The sequence below is a fragment of the Telopea speciosissima genome, chromosome 11 (assembly GCF_018873765.1).
Source record: "Telopea speciosissima isolate NSW1024214 ecotype Mountain lineage chromosome 11, Tspe_v1, whole genome shotgun sequence".
In the NCBI taxonomy this organism is placed as follows: Eukaryota; Viridiplantae; Streptophyta; class Magnoliopsida; order Proteales; family Proteaceae; genus Telopea; species Telopea speciosissima.
Window position 1 is genome coordinate 40,948,505 of NC_057926.1, and position 23,287 is coordinate 40,971,791.

General features: G+C 37.0%; 1 protein-coding gene across 1 annotated transcript; it reads right to left on the reverse strand.

Moving 5' to 3' along the window:
• Positions 1-1,124: 1,124 nt before the first annotated feature.
• LOC122646486 (AP-2 complex subunit mu) lies at positions 1,125-17,649 on the reverse strand. Its single transcript, XM_043840050.1, has 13 exons — positions 17,317-17,649; positions 15,322-15,499; positions 14,379-14,469; positions 9,588-9,682; positions 9,202-9,291; positions 9,050-9,098; positions 8,795-8,933; positions 4,530-4,646; positions 4,012-4,102; positions 3,794-3,936; positions 2,836-2,950; positions 1,656-1,700; positions 1,125-1,561 (listed from the first exon to the last, which is right to left on the reverse strand). The coding sequence occupies exons 1-13, from the start codon at positions 17,397-17,399 to the stop codon at positions 1,481-1,483; spliced, it is 1,317 nt and encodes a 438-aa protein (XP_043695985.1). The 5' UTR covers positions 17,400-17,649; the 3' UTR covers positions 1,125-1,480.
• Positions 17,650-23,287: the final 5,638 nt, after the last annotated feature.

A 23,287-nucleotide genomic window follows, 5' to 3' on the forward strand; every position in this document is an offset into this window, starting at 1 on the left:
TTATGATCTCATCTTATAAACCTCAATATTTTGTAGGTCTCGAGCACCCCACCCCCTTAAAGATCTTAACTTTAAATCATGGTTAAAGAGAATGAACCACAAAGCTATATTTTAGAAGTAGTTAGAATTATATATTAAAACTTTTGATGTCGAGGCTGTCTGGTATGATTTTTTGGAATGCATTCTAAGAATGCATACCAAACGACCATTAATTCTTTTTCACCCTTTTTTTTTCTAACTTTAACGTTTTTATCTTCTTTTTTTTTTTTTTTTTTTTTTTTTTGGTAAGATTAACATTTTTATCTTGGTTCCTTCGAGGAAGAAAGAATAGGTCTCCAATTTATACTCATTGGCATAAATCAATAAGAAGCAAGAGAGTAGGTAATGGATTTGTAGAATCCTAAACCAAATGACAGAAAATTCTTTGGGTACCCCAAGTACGATGAAGTTGATACACTTAATTGACAGGCGAGTTTGAACTCACCCCAGATCTTTCGACTAATTCATTCTAATAACATTTCGGGAAAAAGTTCTCTGTCCGGGAGTGTGGCCTACGTCAGCACTCCCATGAGTCTATCTCTCTCCTCCCCATGTGAAAAGACACTTCTGCCACCTTGTTTTAAGGAGGAGAGAGATAGACACATGAGAGTGCTGGCATAGGCCACACTCCCGTACAGAAAACTGCTTCCCTAACATTTCAGGATTAGTGTCATTTTCTTTTTTAAATTATTATTGAAGATATTATATTAGTTTTGATTTAAGAAGAGACTGTTGTTAAAGTATTAATCTTTTCCTTCTGATGTTGAATGGTATTGACATCCACCTGCTAAATTTATGAGCTGTTGAAGGCTTTTCTTTTTCTGTTCTAAAATCCCCATGGAGCATTTTATTGGTTACTTTTCAGCATGAAGGGTTGTTAGAATTCCTCCCTGAAATGACCAAAAGCCTTGTCTGTGAATGATAATAACGCTAAACCAATTTCCTTATCCTCTATAATGCTATTATCGTCAACCAATTAATAAGTGTCTACATAATAAATTTGATTTCTCAACTCTCAAGCCAGCACTGTGGGTGTACAAGTACAATTGGGGGTTCGATAAGTAGTACTCAGAACAACCCAAAGATTGAAGAATTAGGAAACTACCATTCTCAAATCAACAGTGCTATAAAACAGCAAAAAATTATCGTGACAAATCAAGATGAGCAGTAGTAGCCTTTACAACACCAGGATTGAATCAAGATCCCACTGTAATTATATTGACAGAATTCTAGTGCAACAACAAAAACAAGAGGCAACTCTAGTAATACAAGAAAGCAGAACACTAGCTGCACCTTGAAGGGATTGTGGACCGCGAAAGACTTGGCAACATTAGCCATTGCCACCCCATGATCTCGGCTGTCACAGGCTTAGAAATGTTAACCCTCGACAAGTCTTCAAAGAAGCATGAAAAAAGCCTTCACAACTCTCTAACACAACTCTCTAACATCTAATTTCATATGATCCGGCTTTGGTAATATATCGAACCCACTCAACAGTATTATATCCACTCTTTTCCCACACCTGCAGAAGGTTGATGAGGTAGAGCTTCTTACAAACAGATCCATACTGAATAGACAAGCAATATAGGCTGATAGGGACAGTTCCATATGCATACCTTGAGAAATCGGACGCGTAAACCTGAGGCGGTAAACATTGGAACCTGCAGATACCACAATTCACCAAATTGGTTATTCTCCCGAGCCATTGAAAAATCTACAAAGGACAAGACTGAAGAAAATAAATCAATAATATGGTAGATCTTTAATTTCTAGTTTCCTCCTAATAAATCTCCAATATAATTCCACCTTTCATCTTTATGCCTCTCCAACGTTTACCACCTTTCCCAACAAATAAAGAAAAACAAATTCTCGACACCAACCCTTCAAATACTAATTAATACAGTACCATATCATTGAAAACATACATAGTTCAATTCAGAGAATCTTCTAATAATTTCTCAAATGTAACAGTATAGAAGGAATTGAAAAAATGTTGAAACACTGTTACAAGCCACTAATGCAGTCACCTCTAAAATATCAAGAAATGAAAACAATTAAAGTGATTAACAGAAGCCTATGTGTATGTCTACAAAGTCATTCAGCATCCCATTGGTACGCATATGATGGTATGCCATATGAAATGCCAGGAGTTGAGAATTAAAGACGACAAGGTACACTAACATGACAGTTTCCTCATCTAGCAATATAAGGAAAGAGACTGAAACTTCTTTCTACTTCTGACAATGTCCAGACCCAAGCACCAAAGTAGCAAAAAGAATATATAGGATTGGAAACCACCCCCCCCCCCCCCAAAACATCCAAAAAAGAATTACTACTCCTCTAATTACTATTATTATATTTTAGGTACAATATCAGGGAAGCAGGATTAACAGTACATCACTTGCTTGATGAGCAACCAAGTCTCAGAAAACACGGAACAGAAAAATCTCTTCTCCATTAGAAGGGGGTTAAACCTCTTCTCTCTTCCCTTTGGTAAGGAAATGGTTCATAGCTCATTTCATTTTCTCAAGGTTAGCACACTTTCTCACTTTTGAGAAAACTTGGTGCCAGCACCAATTTCTTGTGAAAAGCTGATCCATAGTCTAATTCATTGGACCATAAGAGAAAATAAAGGGACAGGAGTCAAAAACTTAATATATAAAACCCAGAAATGCTTTTGCTACACTGCCTGTTAGAATTGACATTAAGAGCTTAATCACAACAGTCAATCCTCTCCCAATATTTAATGACTTACACTAGAATTTATAATAAGGTAATAGATAATTGTAATGGCACCTGGAATTCCATTTGGATTGGTGGCCTAGTCCAAGACTTCTTTTCTGCCATTGTAGAAATCAACTCAACCTCAGCACTCATAGTTGGTTCTGTTTGTCCAGGGAATTTCCGTATCCTGCAAAGATTATCAAAACCGTATACAGATCAATCAGAAATTAACTAAGAACGATCAACTATCCTCTGTCCCCAACCCCCCCAACCCCACCCCAAAAATTAAATAAATTAATTAATTAAAAAAAATTGGTACATGCTAAAAGAGAAGAAATTCGATATATGATTGGCTAGAGCATGAACGAACTGTAAAAGTTGCAAGTGGATGAAAGGCCACCAGTGCTCAACAAATTTAGCGAGTTCCTGCTAGTATTTTCAATGCAATAGCTAGATATTGCTAATTATTTTCTTTAACCCAAAAAAAAGGAGCAAAGAAAACAACACAGAAGCTTCTATTCTTGACCTATTCCAATAATTTTTAAGAAAAAAAGTGTCTACTTTCTACTAATGTCAACATGTTGCATAAACCATAGTTTTTTTTTTCAGTTTTCCCTCCAGAGCAAGCAGAGAGGTTGGGTAGACAGTCGGGCTCAATCTTTTTTATCTATGGAATCTTAGTAGCCTTTATTTGGGGGGTTGAGAAAGTAGATGAACAGAATAGTTAGCAAAAAAGCTCATTCATCATGTACAAATAAGGATAAAAAGATCCAGATAGGACCCTAGATCATTACCCAGGAAATGCCAATCTGGTCTGGTAAAGAAGCCTATCGAAGAACAAAAAACAGATATTACCACCAGATTGGCTGATTGACTGCGTATTCAGATTGGGTGATCTAGATTGAGATTTCTGATTTTAAACCGCACGCAGAAATGAGATACAAGACAATGTTTTCATTATATACGATAGAAGCTTAGAAGTTTGGTCTATATTACATATTCAAAATTCCTAAAAATATTGAACACTCACTTCCAAACCAAACAGTCAATAGAAGCATTGTACTTGGCTCGACCAGATGTAACTTGGAAACTTGTCTTTGCTGTTTGCTTTGGCACTGGAACCTTGATAACAACTCCAAGGGCGAACATTTTCGCACCAAAAACACTCTTGACCTGAATTTCAATAGTAGTGAGATAACTTCAAACCAAATTCAGACGAGTTCCTCCTTAAAAATGTCATCAAACTACCTTAACATTTACTTCCATGCGTGTCCTACCCAATTCCTTGATTGTAGGCAATACCCGAAATGGCAGATTAACACCTTCTGTAATTCGGTACCTACAGATAGCAAAGAATGTCACAAACAAGAAATGATGGGGAAACGAAGTCCATGTTAACTAGTAATATGTAAATTAAGTAACAATTGTAGTGAAGTAAATTATAGTAAGCCTTGCCTACGATCACCATACAACCCAATCCCACTTTCTCTTAGTAACAAAATGTTTTTCTAGATCAAATAGTTTTAATGTTCTGGAACTCCTAAACAAAGAGATGTTTTACCTAGAAGCTAACTACCAAAGTAATTCTACAAATAAAAGAAACCTACAATCCTACAAATAAAATTAGTATGCCATTACAGTATTCATAAAGGATATAAAATTTCTAGATCCATTTCAACATTACTGTAGCTCATGTTAATTCTACAACATTTATATGAACCAAAGCTAATACAGACATTTATAATGAAGGAATGTAGTGTTCTTACTTCATCAATTCAAACTCCCCATCAGGTGGCACAAAACTAACAGTCTTTTCTGAATTGAACCTCGTCAAGTTCACACATTGGTGGAATGTAACATCATCAAGTTCAATTGTCTTACCACTGTAAAAAGAAACACTTTCAATCAGTTACAAACACCGTAACGATATGAGCTGAGCAGTTCTAAGCTAAATAGACAACTCATTTGGAAAACCTAATATTGCCCATAAAGACCAAGATAATATGCTCAGAATATTGTGGAAGAAAATTTTCTCTTCGGGTTATGAGGATACTTTCTTATTTTTTTATTTTTTTATTATTATTATTATTATTTCCGCGGGGGGGGGGGGGGAGGGTGCACAATTTACTTGTAAAGAACAAAGGGGAAATCCTTCACATCAAAACTTTGCGCACTGGATAACAACAAAAACCATTCTACAATAATGAATGAGACATCTATATCCAACCTCCCACCATGGTTGTCAAGGCAGCAAGGTGACCCAAGGCGGTGGAGGGGTGTCTAAGCGTTTAGGCAACAAGGCGCCCAAGTGTTATTTTTTATTTCCCCTTTTTTCTAACATTATTTAGTATGCTACAATATATACCTTATATCATTGAAAATCAACATTAAGCCACATCAAGTCATCAAAAATCAACATTAAGCCAAATCAAGTCATCAAAATCAATATTAAGTCACATCAAGTCATCAAAAATCAACATAAAAATAGAAGACAGCAGAACTGAAGAAGCAAGCTATTGGAAGTTTGAAACAATCAAAACATACATTTGGTTTATATGTTCTTGGAATTGGTCATTTTCAGGTATACCTAGTCTCACATTTGGTTTATACTGTTCTTAGAAAATATGATCTTATCAATAAGTAATTAACCTACTCTCGATTTAGAGAAGTATTTTTGTTCTCCAAGAAATTTCATTGACCAAATGATTTTATTTTTACATGAGACTTTTTGTATTAGGTAGAGCACAAAAGCAGCTTTCCAATAAATCCAAGATTGCTTAAATCTGTTTTATATTGAAGGAGTTATGTTTTGGTCAAACTTTATTTGGTGAACACGAATGATGTCAACATCGCTCTAAATGAAAATGTTTTTTTAGATATCAAAATAAATGAATATTTTACCACATTTTTTATTTTTAGCAATGTTTTATCATATTAAGATTTATGGAATTTTTAGATTTGAGAAAAACCCCAACATTAGAAAGTTGAAAATTTCAACTACCACTAAAAATCCAGCTTTTGTTCTTGAACTGGGGGGTTGACCTTTTTATCCTTTTGGAATTTTATTTTTTAAATATTTTTATTGGATTCAAATAGGGGTATTTGCTTATTTATGAATAATATCTTAAGTAAATGAAATAACAAATATAAAACATTTAATTAAAATATATTTGGCATAAATAAGTGCCAGAACCTGGTTCGATACCAATTAACCCAATGCAAGGGGCCCTCCAATAAGGCGGTAGCCACCTAGGCACCTAGAAATCTGCCTGGATGCCTAGGCGACGCCTTAACAACTCCCATCTCCTCACAGAAAAAGGATATGTCCCATAAAACAAAAAAACAGCCATTTTCTCGATGATCACGTCATGACTTTGACTAGCTCCAAGTCACTCAACTAATATTTCAAAATTATGCAAAGGGGTAATGAAGGTCGTGCTTGGCGTGCTGGTCAAGTGCTCACTTGTTGAACGCTTGGTCACGGGTTCAAGTCCTGGAAACAGCCTCTCTGGAAACAGGGGTAAGGCTGTGTACATTTGACCCTCCCTAGACCCTACTAAACGCGGGAGCCTTGTGCACTGGGTACGACCTTTTTTTATGCAAAGGGGTAATCCTCCATGACTAGCAGAACATAATAACCCCCACAGGACCAAAAGGCTAGCATAAATAAACAACCAAACAGTTCCAATAAACTTAACCAATTGGAATGGATAAGGAGTTGTGGTGTAATATGGGTACAACGGTAGAATTGTCAATAGGGGTAATTCTGTCTTGTAACCATTCTAGAATATTCTCCTCTAATATAAATAAAGATGGTTGTCTCATTAACCACATGTCACAATTTTCCCCAACTCATCATGGTATCAGAGTAGAGATCAACCAAGGGATTCCAACCCTAATTGTGCCTCTCTCTTTATCCATTCTCTTTCTCGGTTTCTACCCAGCACCGCCACCACCTCCCTTCCTCTCAGTCTCTCCCATCGTCTCCCTTTCTCCCTTCTATAGCCGCCGAGAACCAGCGCCCCCTCCACCGCCATCTCCGCTACCCTTGGTGGTGTCTTTCTAAGCCACCGAGGGCCCCTTTGTTTTCTTCTTTTCTGTTTGTTCAGTCCACCCTTATGATTTGGAGGACTGCTTCCATCTTTTTGTGGATTTTTGGTGATTGTTTGATGGTCTAGATCTTCTCCAACAACTCGTGTGGATTTCTTTTTGGGGTAACAATGTCGGATCTTTCTACTGCTGCATCTAGATTTGAAGGGCAAGTTCGTGATTCTAATGATGGCTTCCCTACCTTCCTTGTATGCTCTGTTTGTTTGGATGGGAGCAATTATTAGATGTGGTCATGATCCTGTTACCTCACCATTGACTCCCGCGGGTATCTTGGCTACGTTACTGGCACCAAAACGAAGCCTACTACTGAAGGTGTTGACCAAGAGAACTGGGGTTCTGCTAACTCCCTGGTTATGTCTTATCTTCTCAATAGTATGCAACCCCAACTTGCTCGGGGCTACCTTTTCTTAGAGAAATATCGAAGTCTATTTTCACTGGAGGTGAGTTCTTCCCACCAGGGGAGAATTGACGAGGACATACATTCAGGGTATTAGACATATCAGAGGAGACGCAGACGTATACGGTCAAACATCAATTCATCGTGGCTAGATGTCCCTTATTAAATATTAACTAGTGTGGTTGCATATTCTGTTTACTTATATGTAGTTTGTTTAATTTTGTTGCATTTTATTTATTTGGTACCAAATTGTTATCCCTTTTCTCTTTGAGCTAGAATAGGAATGATTTGTGGTTTGATGTGGATCCCGAGACCTGATTCACCATCTTTTGACTTAAAAACTTCAGGAAATCCAACTTTCTCCAATAGCCTAAACTTGGTTTACACTAATTTTCATACCTGTCCCAGTTTTCCCCACTGCCCCAACACTATGGAGATTCATCAATTGACAGCACGGAGGCACTAAGACATTCTTTGGAGTTCGGTAGCGACTTAGCACCTGATCACAACACTACAACTCCTGTGACAGCAAGGAAAATAGTGACCTATCATATATCCTTTATTCAATTTCCATGAATCCTCAAAATGAATTTTCTGCACTTGAATTTGGAAATGTATATCATTTATGGCAATTGTTAGACCTAATGTTCTGCATGTATGTTTTGAATTTTGTGTCAATAACCTTCCCAAATCCAAATTCTCTTAATCTTTGGATTTGTATTAGCTTTCCCAAACCTGTCTTGCACCAGCTGGTGTGGGTGTTGGTAGACATCCCAGTTAGTTAGCAACAAGATCACATCCCCTTATTGAGATTTAAATTTTCAATCTTAAATCTAATACACCAACTGTAAGATCCCAGAATCTACTGCCAGTAACATTTTGATCGTTAACCAACTCGGACCCGATAATGGAATCTAGCAAAACTCTAACCCAAAAAAAAAAAAAAAAAAGAGAAAAGGCTAGGCACACCGCCAGTGTACCGTAAGTGAGCGCCCACTGTATCCATCTCTCTTCCCCCCTTTGAAATGACCCGCTGCCCCTCCTGTATGAAACTCCATCCCACACTCAAATTGGTGCTGCACGCTAGCTTACCGCACACCGGCGGTGTGTTTATCCCTCGCCCATAAATACATTACATTATTTTCCCAAAAAGGGCACTTCTTGGTGTAACCAAAGTGGAAAACTGAGAAGTTATAACCCTCTTTTGATCGTCCCTTTTCTTATTCCTCAAAGTTCTTTAACTCAAGGGTAAAAAAGGATTTTCAAAAGAATTTGAAAGTGACATACTATTATGTCATTCTCAAGAGCTGTCATTGTCATGTGCCTTTTTTAGTACAAATATGAAATGATAGGATTTTACCCTCATGTTAAAAGGACAAAAAAGTAAGGGTACAACTTCTTTTTGCCAACTTTGGTTGTAACAAGATTTCCCAAAAAACGAAGTATCAAGTTTGGAAATTGAAATAGATATATTAACCTATAAAATCCAAAAAGAATAAGGTAGGTACAATCCCCAAAAGCTACCTTTTAGCAGGACGGGATTTAAGTTGTGATTCCTTTTCAAGACCAATTTTGTCATTTAATCCCAACTTCAAATCAGGCATGCCAGACAAGAAGCACTTCATGAGGATCTTCCCAGTCACATCACAACGTAGAACATTACCTGCAACCACCAATATATTAGATACTAACAAGACTCTGTACTGTATATATCCAAAAACAAAAGTGTATTGTGGTTATGCAAGGCATGTATAAACATCTTGGAGATCCATCACATACCTTTCGAAGACATAAGAAGATTGACACTTTCCACAATATCCAGAAATACCTGTGACAAAAGTCACACAACGAGGGTTAAAATTCAGCACATTCACCTTCCCATACTAGAGTTTTAACTCTTAACATAGAAAAAGAAAGAAAAATTAAATCACCTCATTCTTCTTATAAACTAGGCCTTCCCTTCGCCAGCCTACAGCACCTGTAACTTGTAGAGTAGCATTAGGAACTGGTTTATCTGCAGGCTGCCAATTTTTGACATAGCAAAAGTAAATGATTAGAGAACCTTCAACATACATACGAATATATAAATAAATAAATGCATTACAGCATGCAAGGAAGTATACTTATGCATGCACGTAATAACACAAGAATGCTAAAACAGGCACATCCCTGTAATATGTAGGGATTTAATGCTAGCCTGCTTATGCAAGACAGGTCATTCATCATTATACCAATCAACTATGTAAGTGAGAATTTAGGCCTAGAAGACCATCTATAGACACCATGAATCTGGAAGATTATATCTCTCAAATCTAACCTTGGATGAGAATGGTGAGCGGACTCCTTCCTGAGTGATGTAAAGCTTCAAAATTTCCGGAGACAGATTTTGAGGATAACCGAAGTCCATTATTTCTGCATATTGGAAAAGGAGTCACTAGTTCGTTTAAATGACCCTAATTCCAACAAAAAAAAAAATACAAAGGCGAAAGTATTGCTGGCCTTCCATTTCAAGCATAATGATTAGGAAAGCACAAAATGCCACAGAAGGAAACAAAGCAAACAGAGAGCTCATGAGAAGATTTCCACCAAACACTGCAGAAAATAAGACATTCAAAAAGTCCCAACGAGTAAAAGTGCTAAGTAGCCTTGGCAGAATAAATGAAATCAACATATGAGGACAAAACAACATCATATACTCGGACCATGAGCGATACAGTTAATATGTCCCTTGGACATAAAATTATTTAGGCTTGATCTACTGATGCATTTTCTATTCTATCATAAAGAGAAACCCAAAAATTTTGTTTAATAGTACAACAGGCTTTCAATGAGATTTTAAGTATCAGTACATATTATATTAGCCGATACATATCGGTGGGTATCAATACGATACTTTTTTTTTTTTTTAAATGTATCAGCCGATACGGGTCAATACAATCTGATATGGTCTGATACTGGACCAATATGGTACGGTAAGGTACAGTCCGATACAGGTAATATACACTTGATACACCCTCCTTTAAACTTGCAAAACAGAAACGTGAGTGAGATACGAAACTGAGAGCAACCGAAGGCCTTAAAAACTTGTTTTTTCTCTTCATTATGAGTCGGAGAACATCATCTAACATAATTTTTAAAAAAAAAAAAAAAAAACCCTGATCTTCACCATTTCAACAGGTTTTGGGGACTTACAGACTTTACAGTGCTCAAATCACAGATCAAAACAGATTTGGGCAAAAAAGTGATAAACAGGTAAAGTTGCATAGCTTAAAATCACTCATCCGATATGTACCCGATATCGATACTTAAATCCTTACTTTCAACAGATCTAATATCACTGGGAAAATTATGCAAGTGACCAAAATAAAGTGGATTATAACTGAAAGTGAGTTTCTGAATGAACACAATTGTTGCTGATAACAAACTCCCTTTTATGATACGAGGGTCCAACAAAATCATGGATCTTCTCACAAGTTCCTGAACATTTCATTTACCTCCCTTGGGTCTTCTAGAACACCATTGACTCCCTTCAACTTTATTAATTAAGACGTTAGTATCACTCAGCTCCCCCACATCAGATAACCATATAGTCATACAACAAATGGAGGGTGACATTTAAAATTTACCCATACATGTAATCTGTAGAAAAAGCATTGCCTCTTCCACCACCAGTTCCTGTATGGCCCATTTGTTTGTTGGGGTTTTGATGGGGTGGGAAAGTTGTCATACTTTCCCCAAAACATGGTGATTTGTATACAATTGAAGGTGTGGGGTGGGAAACTTGGGAGACAGCTTCAGAATGTCAGGGTTGCATGTCGGTGCACTGTTCTTTCCAGCCCATCTCTCTCAAAGTCCCATCCATTTGGTGGGACTCTTGCGGAAACTTGAGGGAAGTAATGGCCATAAAATTTTCTGGGAGGGCAGTGGTGGAAGGTGTGGTGGTCGCAGCAGTGAGGACGCAGAATACCATGAACAATACCAGAGTTATGGCGTTGGACGAGAAGATTTTTTGGAAGGGCAAGAGGGGTTCTTCCTCACTGCAAAACCGAAGACGTAGCGATTTTGCAGATAAGAAGATTTTTTGGTTGAGCAAGAGGGGTTCTTCCAGTGGCTTTGGAGCATCTCTGTCAGCGCCTACAGATGTAGCTCGGGTAGTACTGTCATCGGCATAGGTTTACTTATTAATTATTGTCCTTTTCGCTTCGATAGTTCCATTTCCTTTGGCTCTGCATCCAGTTTTCTGCTTTTTGAAGCTTCAAATCCACCGGGATCTCTCTCCCTCTCTTTCCTAAGTTTCCCACCCCATACTCCCCTGCAAACAAATGGGCCAGGGCCGTAAAGAATAGGTAGAACAGGTTTTCTCTTAATCCAACCTTCCACTTGCAATTATCAATATCTTTTTGTTCCCCACACAGTTTACCAGGGAAAGTTGTCAGCTTTCTCCACAGAGTGACCATTCAAAACCCATCACTTTCAGAGAGATGATCTTACAATTTCTCATCTATTCTTCATTAACACCAAAGAAGGCAATCCAACACCAGAGTAACTTCTCGAAGTCAAATCTTTCAATAGCCACACAGGATATCCAATATAATCCAAAACATACTTTCCACTTAATTGCTTTCAATCACAATCTAATGAAATAAAAGAGAAAATTTCTAACAAAATATTACAGAAAACTTCTCCAACACCCAATCAAATCATTCAACAAGAAGACAATATAAATTAAGTGGTAATTTAGCCACCAAAACCAGATAAAAACAAGGGAGAGAATGGGTCATTGCAGCGATTATGGCTAGAGTTGGATTTGTACATCTTAGCAATTTTAACCTTTAGATAATACCATGAGCAAAGCCATTATTTGAACCATTTCAATGCTTCATATGAGTACTCATGGATGCATGTTAAAGGCACATTTAACAAAAAAAAAAAAAGGCAAGAAGTTGATTCTTTGGCAATACAGGAAGTGGGCTAACATTGCAATGTTTATTAGCTTCTCATTCAGGCACATCAGTCTGCTTTCTTTTTTTTTTTGGAATGTTGCCTATGCTTAATATATTTTTCCACCAGAGGTTTACAATTAAATGTTTAAGCTTTCAAACAAACTATATTGTTTGTGAAAACTCAATAAGTTTGCCCAATACAAGCTTACATTTGGACAATTGGACTTAGACCCCATATTATTGTATAGGATGCACCTAAGGTAGTTTTTTGACATTTTCCTTTTAGCAATGCTTTTGTTGGTAAACAATAATTAATACCTCATGTCATAACATCCATACAGAAATTCTGGCAAGGAAGGGTCAGTGGTGTAATCAGAAACCAAATCAGTTTAAAATATTTGCAATGATCTTTATACGAAGGAACCCTAAGGCTTATTGATGCAGATTCATCATCGAAATGGGCTTATTTCTTTAGAAATAAGTCCAGGGTTGGGATATATATATATATATATATGTTGGGCCTTTGTTCCCAAGGGTTTTCTATGTAATAGGCCACTTTAATGAGCCTAAAGTAGGGGTACATAGGTTGCATACGGGATTAGCCCAATACTTAGTTTATTTTTCATGTTTTAAATTGAACCAGTTGAACCACTGGTCCAATTTAAGTGAAATGTTCCTATTGGCTGATAGGGTCTTATATCCTATTGGTTACTTAGGAATCTTCTTACTTTAAGTGTTTTAAATTGTTTGAAGTAGTTTAATTATACCTCTCCACGATTTATGAAGAGGGAAGAGTTGTACTAGCCTTTTATTACAAAAGATTGAATCGTGGGAGGCTCCCCCACAGTTGAATATTTGAAAAAAAAAAACAGATTTGTTGGCTGCCAATTGTTGCTGCTACTGCTCTTTGGAGTGTTTGCCTTGTGGTTCTATCAAGGAAGAAGGGCAGGTGGATCTCCTGTGACTCTTTATGCCGTGACGGCTGGGAGGTTCTTCTGAAGGTGGTTCTATCCTTCAACCCTGTTCAAGCAGCTGCCAATGGACTTCTGCTGCAACTTGTTCACCAATTTCTTCTTCTAATCCTCTAATCCCCCCCCCCCAATCAATCCCTTTTATTTTTGTGTTTGAATTCCATTTAGATCTTGCTGCCCAGCTATATTTGACCATCAGAATTTCTTCAAATTCAAACCACAGCCTCCATACTACATCCCCTCCATTTGGTCCAACTTCCAGCCCCATCCTCCCACTCCAACCCTAGTTTGCCTTGTCTCTATGAAACCCAAAAAAACCCTAAATTCCAGAATTAGTACTTCCAGCCAATAAAAACCTCCCATATTTGGATCGAACCTTCCCCTCCCTACCTGGAAAATTCGATCCCAACCCCAGCCCTAAAATCCCATTAAAAACCCTAGTATTAGCCTAAGTTCTAAAACCCAAAACCCGAAACCCTAACCCTAATTTTCTGAAATTCAATTTTTTAGTTAAACATCATACAAACCTACATTAATAGCTTCTCCTAGACCTGCCCATCAGTACCCTATAAGATTCATCCATATTCATAAACCTAACCCTAGATTTGACCTAAAACTGCAATTCTGTCCTACTGAGGCTGCAGAACCAGCAGCCCCTTGATTCATTTGTTATTAGATCCTTGATAATTGACCTCTAGTAGGATCTCTCCCTATCTAGAGCTACATTACTTATGTAGTAGTAACTAGTATTTTGAACTATTCTGGGGGGGGGGGGGGCATCCTATTGAAAAATTGACAGATGTGATCATAATAGGAAAGAACATTTATCAGGATTACAAAGCATTGTTCCACATGGTTTCAAGAATCGGTCAATCCTGATTGGTCTGGATCAGGATTGGCAGACTTATCAAAAGTGTTTTGTATAGTGGATAATCTGATTGGTCCACAGCGGACCAGCTGATCCATCATGGACCAGACTGGGGATTGGCTGGGATTCTTCCAACCCCAGATCTCGATCCCTTGAACCTTGTTGTCCCATATCATATTACAATCCTGATCATTTGCAATACCAAGAGCATAGCATAGTTATTACAGTATATGCATGAATATACACAAAAATATAAAATACAAAGGCCATTATGAAACAAATGATGCCCATAGTGCGAAGTCAGAGATATGGATCATAATAAATACCATCCAAAAGCTCATAAATCAGAACGAAGTTATTGCGAATAGCATCTTCATCAAATGCTCCACCAAAATAAGATTTGAACAGGTTAACAGCCTGCACATAAATAATTGAAAATGGATGCATGAGCTTGTGAAATAAGTTAATGGTTTTGAGAAAACAAAAGGAAATTTTATTACTTCTGATAACAAAAAGGAGTCCATCCTTCCTCATTTTGAAGCTATTAAATTAAATCATGATCTAAGAACAAACCCTCTCAAAAATACAACCTCTTGGAAACAGGTTGATTTACTCATCTAAATGCCATGGCAATTTTCAAACGAGATTCTTTATCAAATTTCTGTTTTATGGATTTCTGTTAAATATTTGTTGTAAAATTTACTTGCCTGATGACCCAATTGTTAACATTCGTGCCAAGTGGGTATTTTTCTTTTAGTTTATGTTTTTTCTTGTTGAATGTCTCTTAAGAATATGTCAGACTCACTGTGAGACATTCTAGTTTCAAAAACAATTTTTACGAAGGATTTTCTTTATGTCTAGACTGTAAAGGAAAAGAGGCAGATCCAACCAATGACAGAAATCTACTAACTCATTTTGATGGGTTTGATTGATGCACGCATGTGTTGACATTAGCTACCACAGTAATGGAGGTGATGGAAAATGACAGAGAGGTCAAATAAATGGATGTTGGTTTCTGATTTTATCAAGTGAGCAGTCTAATGAAAATGGAGAATATTCCTACTACTAAGTGGAACAAAATCCTCTGTCTGGATTCAGATCAATGTTCAATGACTACACTTGTGAAACACACTGCAATAGCAACCCTTGAGATAGATTTCCAAGTAATATGTTTTCAGAACTAAAACTGTAGCTTGCTCCCAAGGTTTATGAAGAAAGATGAAATCACTATTGGAAGCACACAAACAAGAATAGGAAGATGATTTGTACCTCAACGACAAATTTGAATGCACAAGCTACATTGGCATTGCTGCTGACAACAATCACAATGTACACATTGCTAATTCTCATGTAAAAGAAAGAGCAACCTCCAATCTGCCGTACAGGACATGTACCAAGCTCTTTTGTTTGCATTATATGCATTCGGAAGGCATCCACCATATTCCCACTAAAAGAATCATAAAATTAATACATAAATGCATGTCAGTACCCCCAGACAAAGAAGGACAATCATAATATGGAGAAAAGGATCAATCATACAATATATCAAACAACACCAGGGTAACATTAATTAATGCTGTGAACACATGCCAATTTTAACAAGCACTATACTGTGGTCAGCCTGATTCTATCTGAACCAGAAAGAAGCAACTCAAAAAAGTAATATAGAACCAAATCAGTAGATTCTATTAGGCTGACAGGCATAGTGTTGTAATATAAGGGCTGTAATGCCAATTTGGTCATATAAAATAATGAATATCTGCAGATCATTAGTTTCACCCACAGTGAGAAGTTTTTTAGTTCATGATTTATCTTACTGGAGGAGTATTAGACTACGAATAGGTGAGGCTAAAAATTCAACAAACCCACTCTTCCTCCTACACAATGGCTGTAAAATCTAAATGTTTATTTTTCCTACTTTTTAGAGCCCACATCAAAGGAGGAGGATGCATCCGTTGAGTTTTGTAGCCCTAATTGTTTGTGGTATAGCATTTCTCATCTCTCTTTTGTGAAATAGACTTGAAGGGAGAAACACAATGTACTCATGATTTATCTCTGTTTTATGAAGTAGAACTAAGAAAAGAACATAATGTGCTCTCACTCTCCTCAGCATATTATGGTTCTCGAGAATCAGAGGCAATGCTTGTAAATGAATGGAACCACTCAACACACCTAGGAACAGTGAAGGTGCTTTATTAGGGAATTCAAACCTAAGAGGTAAGACAACTATGTGATAGCTTTATCTCAGCAATTTAGCTATTTGGTAAATTTTCTGATGGAAATATTTAAGGTGTGACAGAGTAATTCTATAAAGAACCAGCAAAAAATATCTGATTAATCTTAGTCTCTGGCAACTTTTGGTTCTTTATATTTAGTGTTTTTGATATGCTTAGGCCATTTCAAAATTTTGAATCAATTGGCAATGGTTCCGTGCCAATAAGTAAGTTTATTGTTGAGCACTTGAGCTTGTCTAAGATGTTTGTAATATAGAAGTCACAATTAACAGGGGATAAAAAGGATCTCTTTCCTTGTCTTATGAATATACACTTCCACCCATAAACTTTGTACAGGTATAGCCCACGATCTTTAGTCTCCTACTCACTTTGAATGCTGATTTCAATTGGCCTTCAATGACTATTCAGTTCCTTTCTTTCCACAAATTACAATTGATTGCGTGAGGGTGTAGTTTCAAAAAATTCCCTGTCCCTTTGACTGAAGTTCTGAGTGTTCCATATTTGGATAAACAAGGGATAGTTGATTGGGTATAACCATCTAACCCCATAAGCTATTAGTGTGTTAGCGCACAACCCCATTGAGAAAGAAGAGGAAAGAAGCAGATTAGTTACCTACTTGGATCTCTAAGACAAAACAGACAGAGACTTGAAATGCAAGTATGCAAGCCTAGAAGTGTAAAGAGAGATTTAAATTGAGACTTAACCTCTATTCTAGCACTCCGAACGAGAGAAGGTCTAGCTCGTTAACAAACACCACTAGTGTTTAAAATCCAGCTCTGCTCGAAACCACAAATTCACTCTAACAAAAACAGATACCGGTTTTGGATAAACATTTCTGCCAGCTTAACTGAAGTCTCTCAGATGTCTTATCTTAGTAATGGAAGAATTAACACTACCACTGAAACATACGATCACAACCAAATTTAAATTCAAAAATGCAAATCAATAAACCACAATTCCTTCACAACAACCCATAACATCAACGATCGATGAAATGAAGAAATTTTATACATAAAATCGAAATACTCACCCGACATCATCGCGATAAAGGCGATTGATGAGAACATCACCGCGGAGATTCAGAAAATAGATAGCGGAAGCCGCCACAGGCATCTCCGACCCTGTGGATCACTAACTGAAGAACCTCCGATATTCAGAAACTCAAATCGAAAATCTTTGAGAAGACGAAGACGAACTGAGCTGGGATTTCGGATCTAGGGCTTACGTTTTTGGATCCGAAAGGCTTCTCAGGCCGTCCTCGCTTTGGATTTGCGACTGTGAATTGGATTGGAAAACGTCGTCGCTTAACCAAATGTAGAACTGTAAGAATTTTGCTCAATTCAAAGATAAATGTTGATCGTTCCAGGTGAAATCATTAGACTTTGAAAAGTACTACTCTTTGTCAAATCTCTTTTGGAGTTTCTTTTCCCCGGTTGAAACTGGTTGGCAAGAATGAAAAGACGAGACATGCTGCAGGTTGTGTTTTGGCTGCAATTATGTTCCATCCCAAGTAGGCCGGCCGCCGGCCTGGTCAACTTTGAGGCTCCAGCAATCTGGTTGGACCGGATAATTAGATTACTGGAGCATTTGGATTGCTAAACAAAGGATCGTCTCTGTCATGTGGAGTTAGGCCCAGGTGTAGCCCAATCCAGGTTGAGTGCAAAGAGCATACAAGATTTCATATGGTTAGGTCAGAGAGTCTCGATAAGTAATCAGGTTATAAGAATGGGAAGGTATTAGCACTTCGTCTCGTCCATTTAAATTAGTCTTTCTATTAGATGTTTGAGTTCAAATATTCTCCCATAACTATGTCTTATACCAAATTTGAACACTAACTTATAATTGATCATCATGCATCAAATATATAAAAAGAAATTAAACATGCTATTTTTATAAGTTTTTTTTCAAGAAAACAAAGGAAGCAGTTTTCTGTCCGAGAGTGTGGCCTATGCCAGCACTCCCATGAGTCTAACTCCCTCCTCTTCAAAATAAGGGGGCAGATGTGTCTTTTCACATGGGGAGGAGAAAGATAGACTCATGAGAGTGCTAGCGTAGGCCACACTCCCAAACAGAGTTCTTTTCCCAAAAAAAAATTACTATTTACACTAAGGCACCGTTTGACAACGTTATATTTTTACTTTTTCTTTGCCAGTAACATTACCAGAACACAAATGAAACAAAAAAAAATCGTTTGATAAATCCGTTTTGTTTCACTTGTTTTTTATAACAAAAATCAAAATTTATAACAATTTATGCCTAAAATAACATTTTTGACATAACAACTATTTGTTGTTATTACCATTTTACAAGCCAATGTCAAAAACTGTTACTCGACAAATCACACTCGCTCATTGGTCGCTCAAACAAAAGAAAAGGAAAGGGGTAAAGGAAAACCCTATTTTGCAGACGAAGGGAGAAGGGAGACGATCTGAAGGGAGAGCTGCAACTCTCAAGGTACGGTCATCTCTATCTTTGCTATCTCTCACTCTCTCTCTCTCTCTCTCACTATCTCGCTCTCTCTCTCGCTCACTCTCTGTGTCATTCTCTAGAGGGAACGCACCAACCTGCAACTCTATCTCTCTCGCTCATCTCTTTGGCTCGGAGATGAAAACACTGTGAAATGCTCCTCCCCTTCTCATTCCAAAGTTCAAAACTGTTACCCGTGTATTGAAGAAAGAGAACCCTAAAAGCATAACTCTCGCTCGACCTTTCCTAAAAGCTCTTCTCTCTCAACCTCCTTCTTGAAGCAATAAACTCATAGGAGAAGGGAGACCTGCAAAACCATAGAAGATCAACGTATTCACGGCCTGAGAGAAGCAATCGATGCTCTGAGATCCATAGTATCCTCTCTCTCTGTCGCTATTCGCTATCTCTCTCTTGCTCTCTGATATAGTATGGTCTGACCTTCTTCGATAGAAGACCAGACCAAGTGTGAATGATTGTTTGTCCTCCTGAATTAGGGTTCTATTTGTTCATCTCTCTCTGTTTATCGCCTCTCTATCTTTGCTATCTCTCACTCTCTCTCTCACTATCTCACTCTCTCTCTCTCTCGCTTACTCTCTGGAGGGAATGCACCAATGTGCAACTCTATCTCTCTCGCTCATCTCTCTCTGGCTCGGAGATGAAAACACTGTGAAATTCTCCTCCCTTCTCCGGCAGCCCCAAATGTTGCATGCACCTCTGTTTCTCAGCTGGACATTCTCTCCATTTTGTCCCTCCCACCTCTGCTAAACTTGTGTCAGTCTCGGCTTGTGAAGTATAAGGCTGATTTTTTCCTACAATTTTTGTGTCAGAGATTTGTAGACTGACCTGCTGTAAGCCCTGTGCTGGTAGATTGAGGAACTTCAACAATCGAAAGGTAAAGATTTCATTGGGTTTTTTATGAAATTGTTTATGCTTACATGACAGCAATAATGATTCTTTCTATATATATATATATGTTGTGATTTGATCTAATGCCCCCAGTGCAAATTAATACTTAGGTAGATAGGTTAATTGCTGCTATGAGCACGTTGATGGGTAATTGATCAATTGTTCTTATTCTACTCTTCATATCAAACTGTTAATGAATATAATAAATCTATTCAGACTAAAGCTAGCTTTGTTTTGTTTCGATACAGCAACGAAAGTGCTCATCAATTTCGAACTGTAAATTGACTTTGTATTGAAAGTAATATGAGATGAAAAGCCAATCTTAAGCCCAACCAGGGCCAGCAGTAATCACAATTTATACCCCCAATTTGAATCAATGTTGTCCAATAGAATAATTAGGCTTGTGAGGTTAAAGGGTTGTTGCTTTTATTTGCTGCATTGCATGCATGTATATAACTCACTCACTTGGCAAAGTCTCATGATAAGGCCACCAATAATGTGACTGTGGCCAACATTGACAACTAGTGAAGTTAATCAAAAAGCTTCTATATACATGGGTTCAAATTAAAACAGTCATCACCTAACAAGAACTAACCATTGACCCTATTGTATTGTATTATAGTGTCACTCCCACATCCTCCACAGCACCTCCTATTGTTTCTACCACTACTATGCAACCTCTCACTATGCCTCCTCCTGATCCGACACACCATGATGGACCTTTTGGCATCAAAGCTTGTCAGATTTTGTTGAACAACATAGAAGACATTAGCAAAAAGGTGTATGCGGCTGCCACCAAGAAGATGGTTGACTACCCTGGTTGGAGAATCTCATTTATGGAGGCAAGACCAGATAGAAAGATGTAGATCCTGTCTGTCTTTGAATAGTTATCTTTGATTAATGGTTGATAATACATTTAGACACGTATTCCTAAACAATGTTGGTTTTTAAAATTTGATATTTTTTATATTAATATTTGGTAGTATTTGGTTGACGTGAGACTTTAACACTACTTTATTTGATACTGCTATTTGGTAAACTTGAATGGTAGACACGTATTCCTAAACAATGTTATCTTTAATTAATGGTTGATAATACATCTAGATATTTTTATGGCATCTATTAAAATACTTTATTTGATTATGGTATTTGGTTCAATGCCTAACTATATGTCATTATGTAGTACGATGTAATATTGCATTAATTGTTATCATATTCTTTACAGATATGTCAGTTAATAATTACAACCAAGATGATTCATCAGATGACGATGATATTGTCATTTTAGCTATGGTTGACGCTGTTCTTGATTCGATCAGAGTTAGAGAACCATGCATGGATGGACTATACACTTCATCTCTTCTAATGCATGACATATTGACGGGCCATTCCGATTTTTGCTATAGGTTGTTTAGAGTTGAAAGACACGTATTTCTTAACCTACGTGACCTCATGGTTCAGAGAAACTGGTTGCAAGACACTCATTTTATTCGAGTTGATGAACAACTAGGGATCTTCATGATGAAAGTTGGACATGCTCTAGGTACTAGAAAGGTGGCAACTAAATTTCGGCGATCAACACAGACAATTAGCGCTGTCTTTCAGCTTGTGTTGCAAGCTATGCTCAATTTAGCAAATGAACTCATTCAACCACCTTCTTTTGAGGTAGTACTAAATGAAATAAAATGCAACCCTAAATACAACCCTTATTTTAAGGTAATCTCGACTTTGACTACAGGGTTTTTAGTATGTTAATTTATGACTGGAATTTTTTTTCTTTAAAATATAACATGTATCAACTATTCCTTTTAGGATTGCATCGGTGCTATTGATGGCTCCCATATCAGTGCAATAGTCATAGCAGCAGAATAAGCCCGCTATCAAAATCGAAAGGGAATAACCACACAGAATGTCATGTGTGCTTATTCATTCGATATGCGTTTCACGTTTGTGTACGCGGGTTGGGAAGGTAGTGCACATGATGCTAGAGTCTTTGAAGCTGTAAGAACAGATCTATCTTTAGGTTTTCCTCATCCACCTCCAGGTAAATTATAGATTTTGAAACTCCTCAATTCTGTCAGATTTTGATTATTATAATTAATATTAATATATAATTCATAATGCTTCTATGTAAGTATTATGTTGTGGACTCAGGTTATGCAAACCAACTTGGGTAATTAACACCGTTTAGAGGAGAAAGGTATCACTTACCAAACTTTCAGGGAGTGCGCAGGAGAGCAAGAACAGCTAAAGAATTGTTCAACCACAGGCATTCCTCTCTAAGGAATGTCATCGAAAGGACATTTGGAGTCCTAAAGAATAGGTTCCCAATCTTGAGGTCAATGAAGGCATATAGCATTAATGACCAAGCGTCAATTGTGTTGGTTTGTTATGGGTTGCATAACTATATCAAAGATGAACAAAGAAGGGATGAATTGTCTGAGGAGTATGGTTGGGAAAGACACATAGTAGATGAACTTAATCCCGCCCCTCAATCTTTTGAACAAGTTAATGCAACTACAACTCAGAGGAAAAATGCAAGATAAATGACAGTAGCACTCCTCCAAATTGTAAACGAATTGACCATCGATATGAGGTTGCCTCAGATTCCTACTTATGGAGATTTTCTAATGGTTGGACTACATAGTTGTATACTTAATAATGTTATTTTGATACTTATGGAGATTGGTGATCGATTTATTTTTATGTACTTTATTTGGATAACTTTCAAACTTATGGATATTGATGATGTTGATGGATTAATGGTTATGTACTTAACATCTTTATATCTTTATGGCATGTTTAAATATTTTTTATATCATACCTATTATTAAATCATCTTTTTATTGACCAGATGACTTCTAGTCAGTATATGCTTACACATGCTAGATGTGAAGTGTGCAACTCCATTTGTAGTACGAATATAATAAAGAAAGGTCCCAATACAGGTAAACATTTTTTCAAATGTCTACAACATAAAGAATTTTTCATGTGGGTGGAAGATTTAAGATTATGTCAATGTAGAGAAGGACAATGTAAGGTACGAACATAAAAAATCGTAGCAAACCTCGATCGAAGATTCTGGTGTTGGCCAAAATCAACAGGGGTATGCCTAATATTCACATAAGTATACATTGATTATATTCTTTTAAGATTATGTAATGTTAATAAGAATGTTTTTATTTTTTATACAGATTCAAAACCCGGGTTGTAGGTTTTTCAAATGGATAGATGAAGAAATCATGTGCGGTTATAAACAGCCTAACCCAATGTCAAGTGATTGTGTGGGCACTTCAACTTCAGTCACCTCTTCCTCAACTCCTACATCTGTACGGGTTAATAAATATTTACAGAAAGTTATCCAAGAAGAGGAAGAAAAAAAAAAGATTTTAATAGGAGCAATTCAAGTTTCAGAGGAAAAGTAAAAAATATACAATGATATCCTCGAAGACCTTAAGAATATGAGCATAAACAAAAAATGATGATTGTTCAAATAATTGTGTACCTTTTATTTCAATATATACTTTATGTGGGTTTGTTATAACTAATGTACTAATGTTATTTACTTTATATGGATTACAATATTAATGGTTACACATAATTTTCTTTATATGGTTTTTCAATATTTT

What these genes read in the sequence shown, in the direction of transcription:
- LOC122646486 (XM_043840050.1), bottom strand. Translation starts at nt 17,399, where the DNA reads ATGCCTGTGGCGGCTTCCGCTATCTATTTTCTGAATCTCCGCGGTGAT. An exon ending in GCTCACCATTCTCATCCAAG is followed by an intron (nt 9,292 to 9,587) that starts GTTAGATTTGAG and finishes AAAAATTGGCAG; the next exon opens with CCTGCAGATAAACCAGTTCC. An exon ending in AAATCCCGTCCTGCTAAAAG is followed by an intron (nt 4,647 to 8,794) that starts GTAGCTTTTGGG and finishes TTCTTTTTACAG; the next exon opens with TGGTAAGACAATTGAACTTG.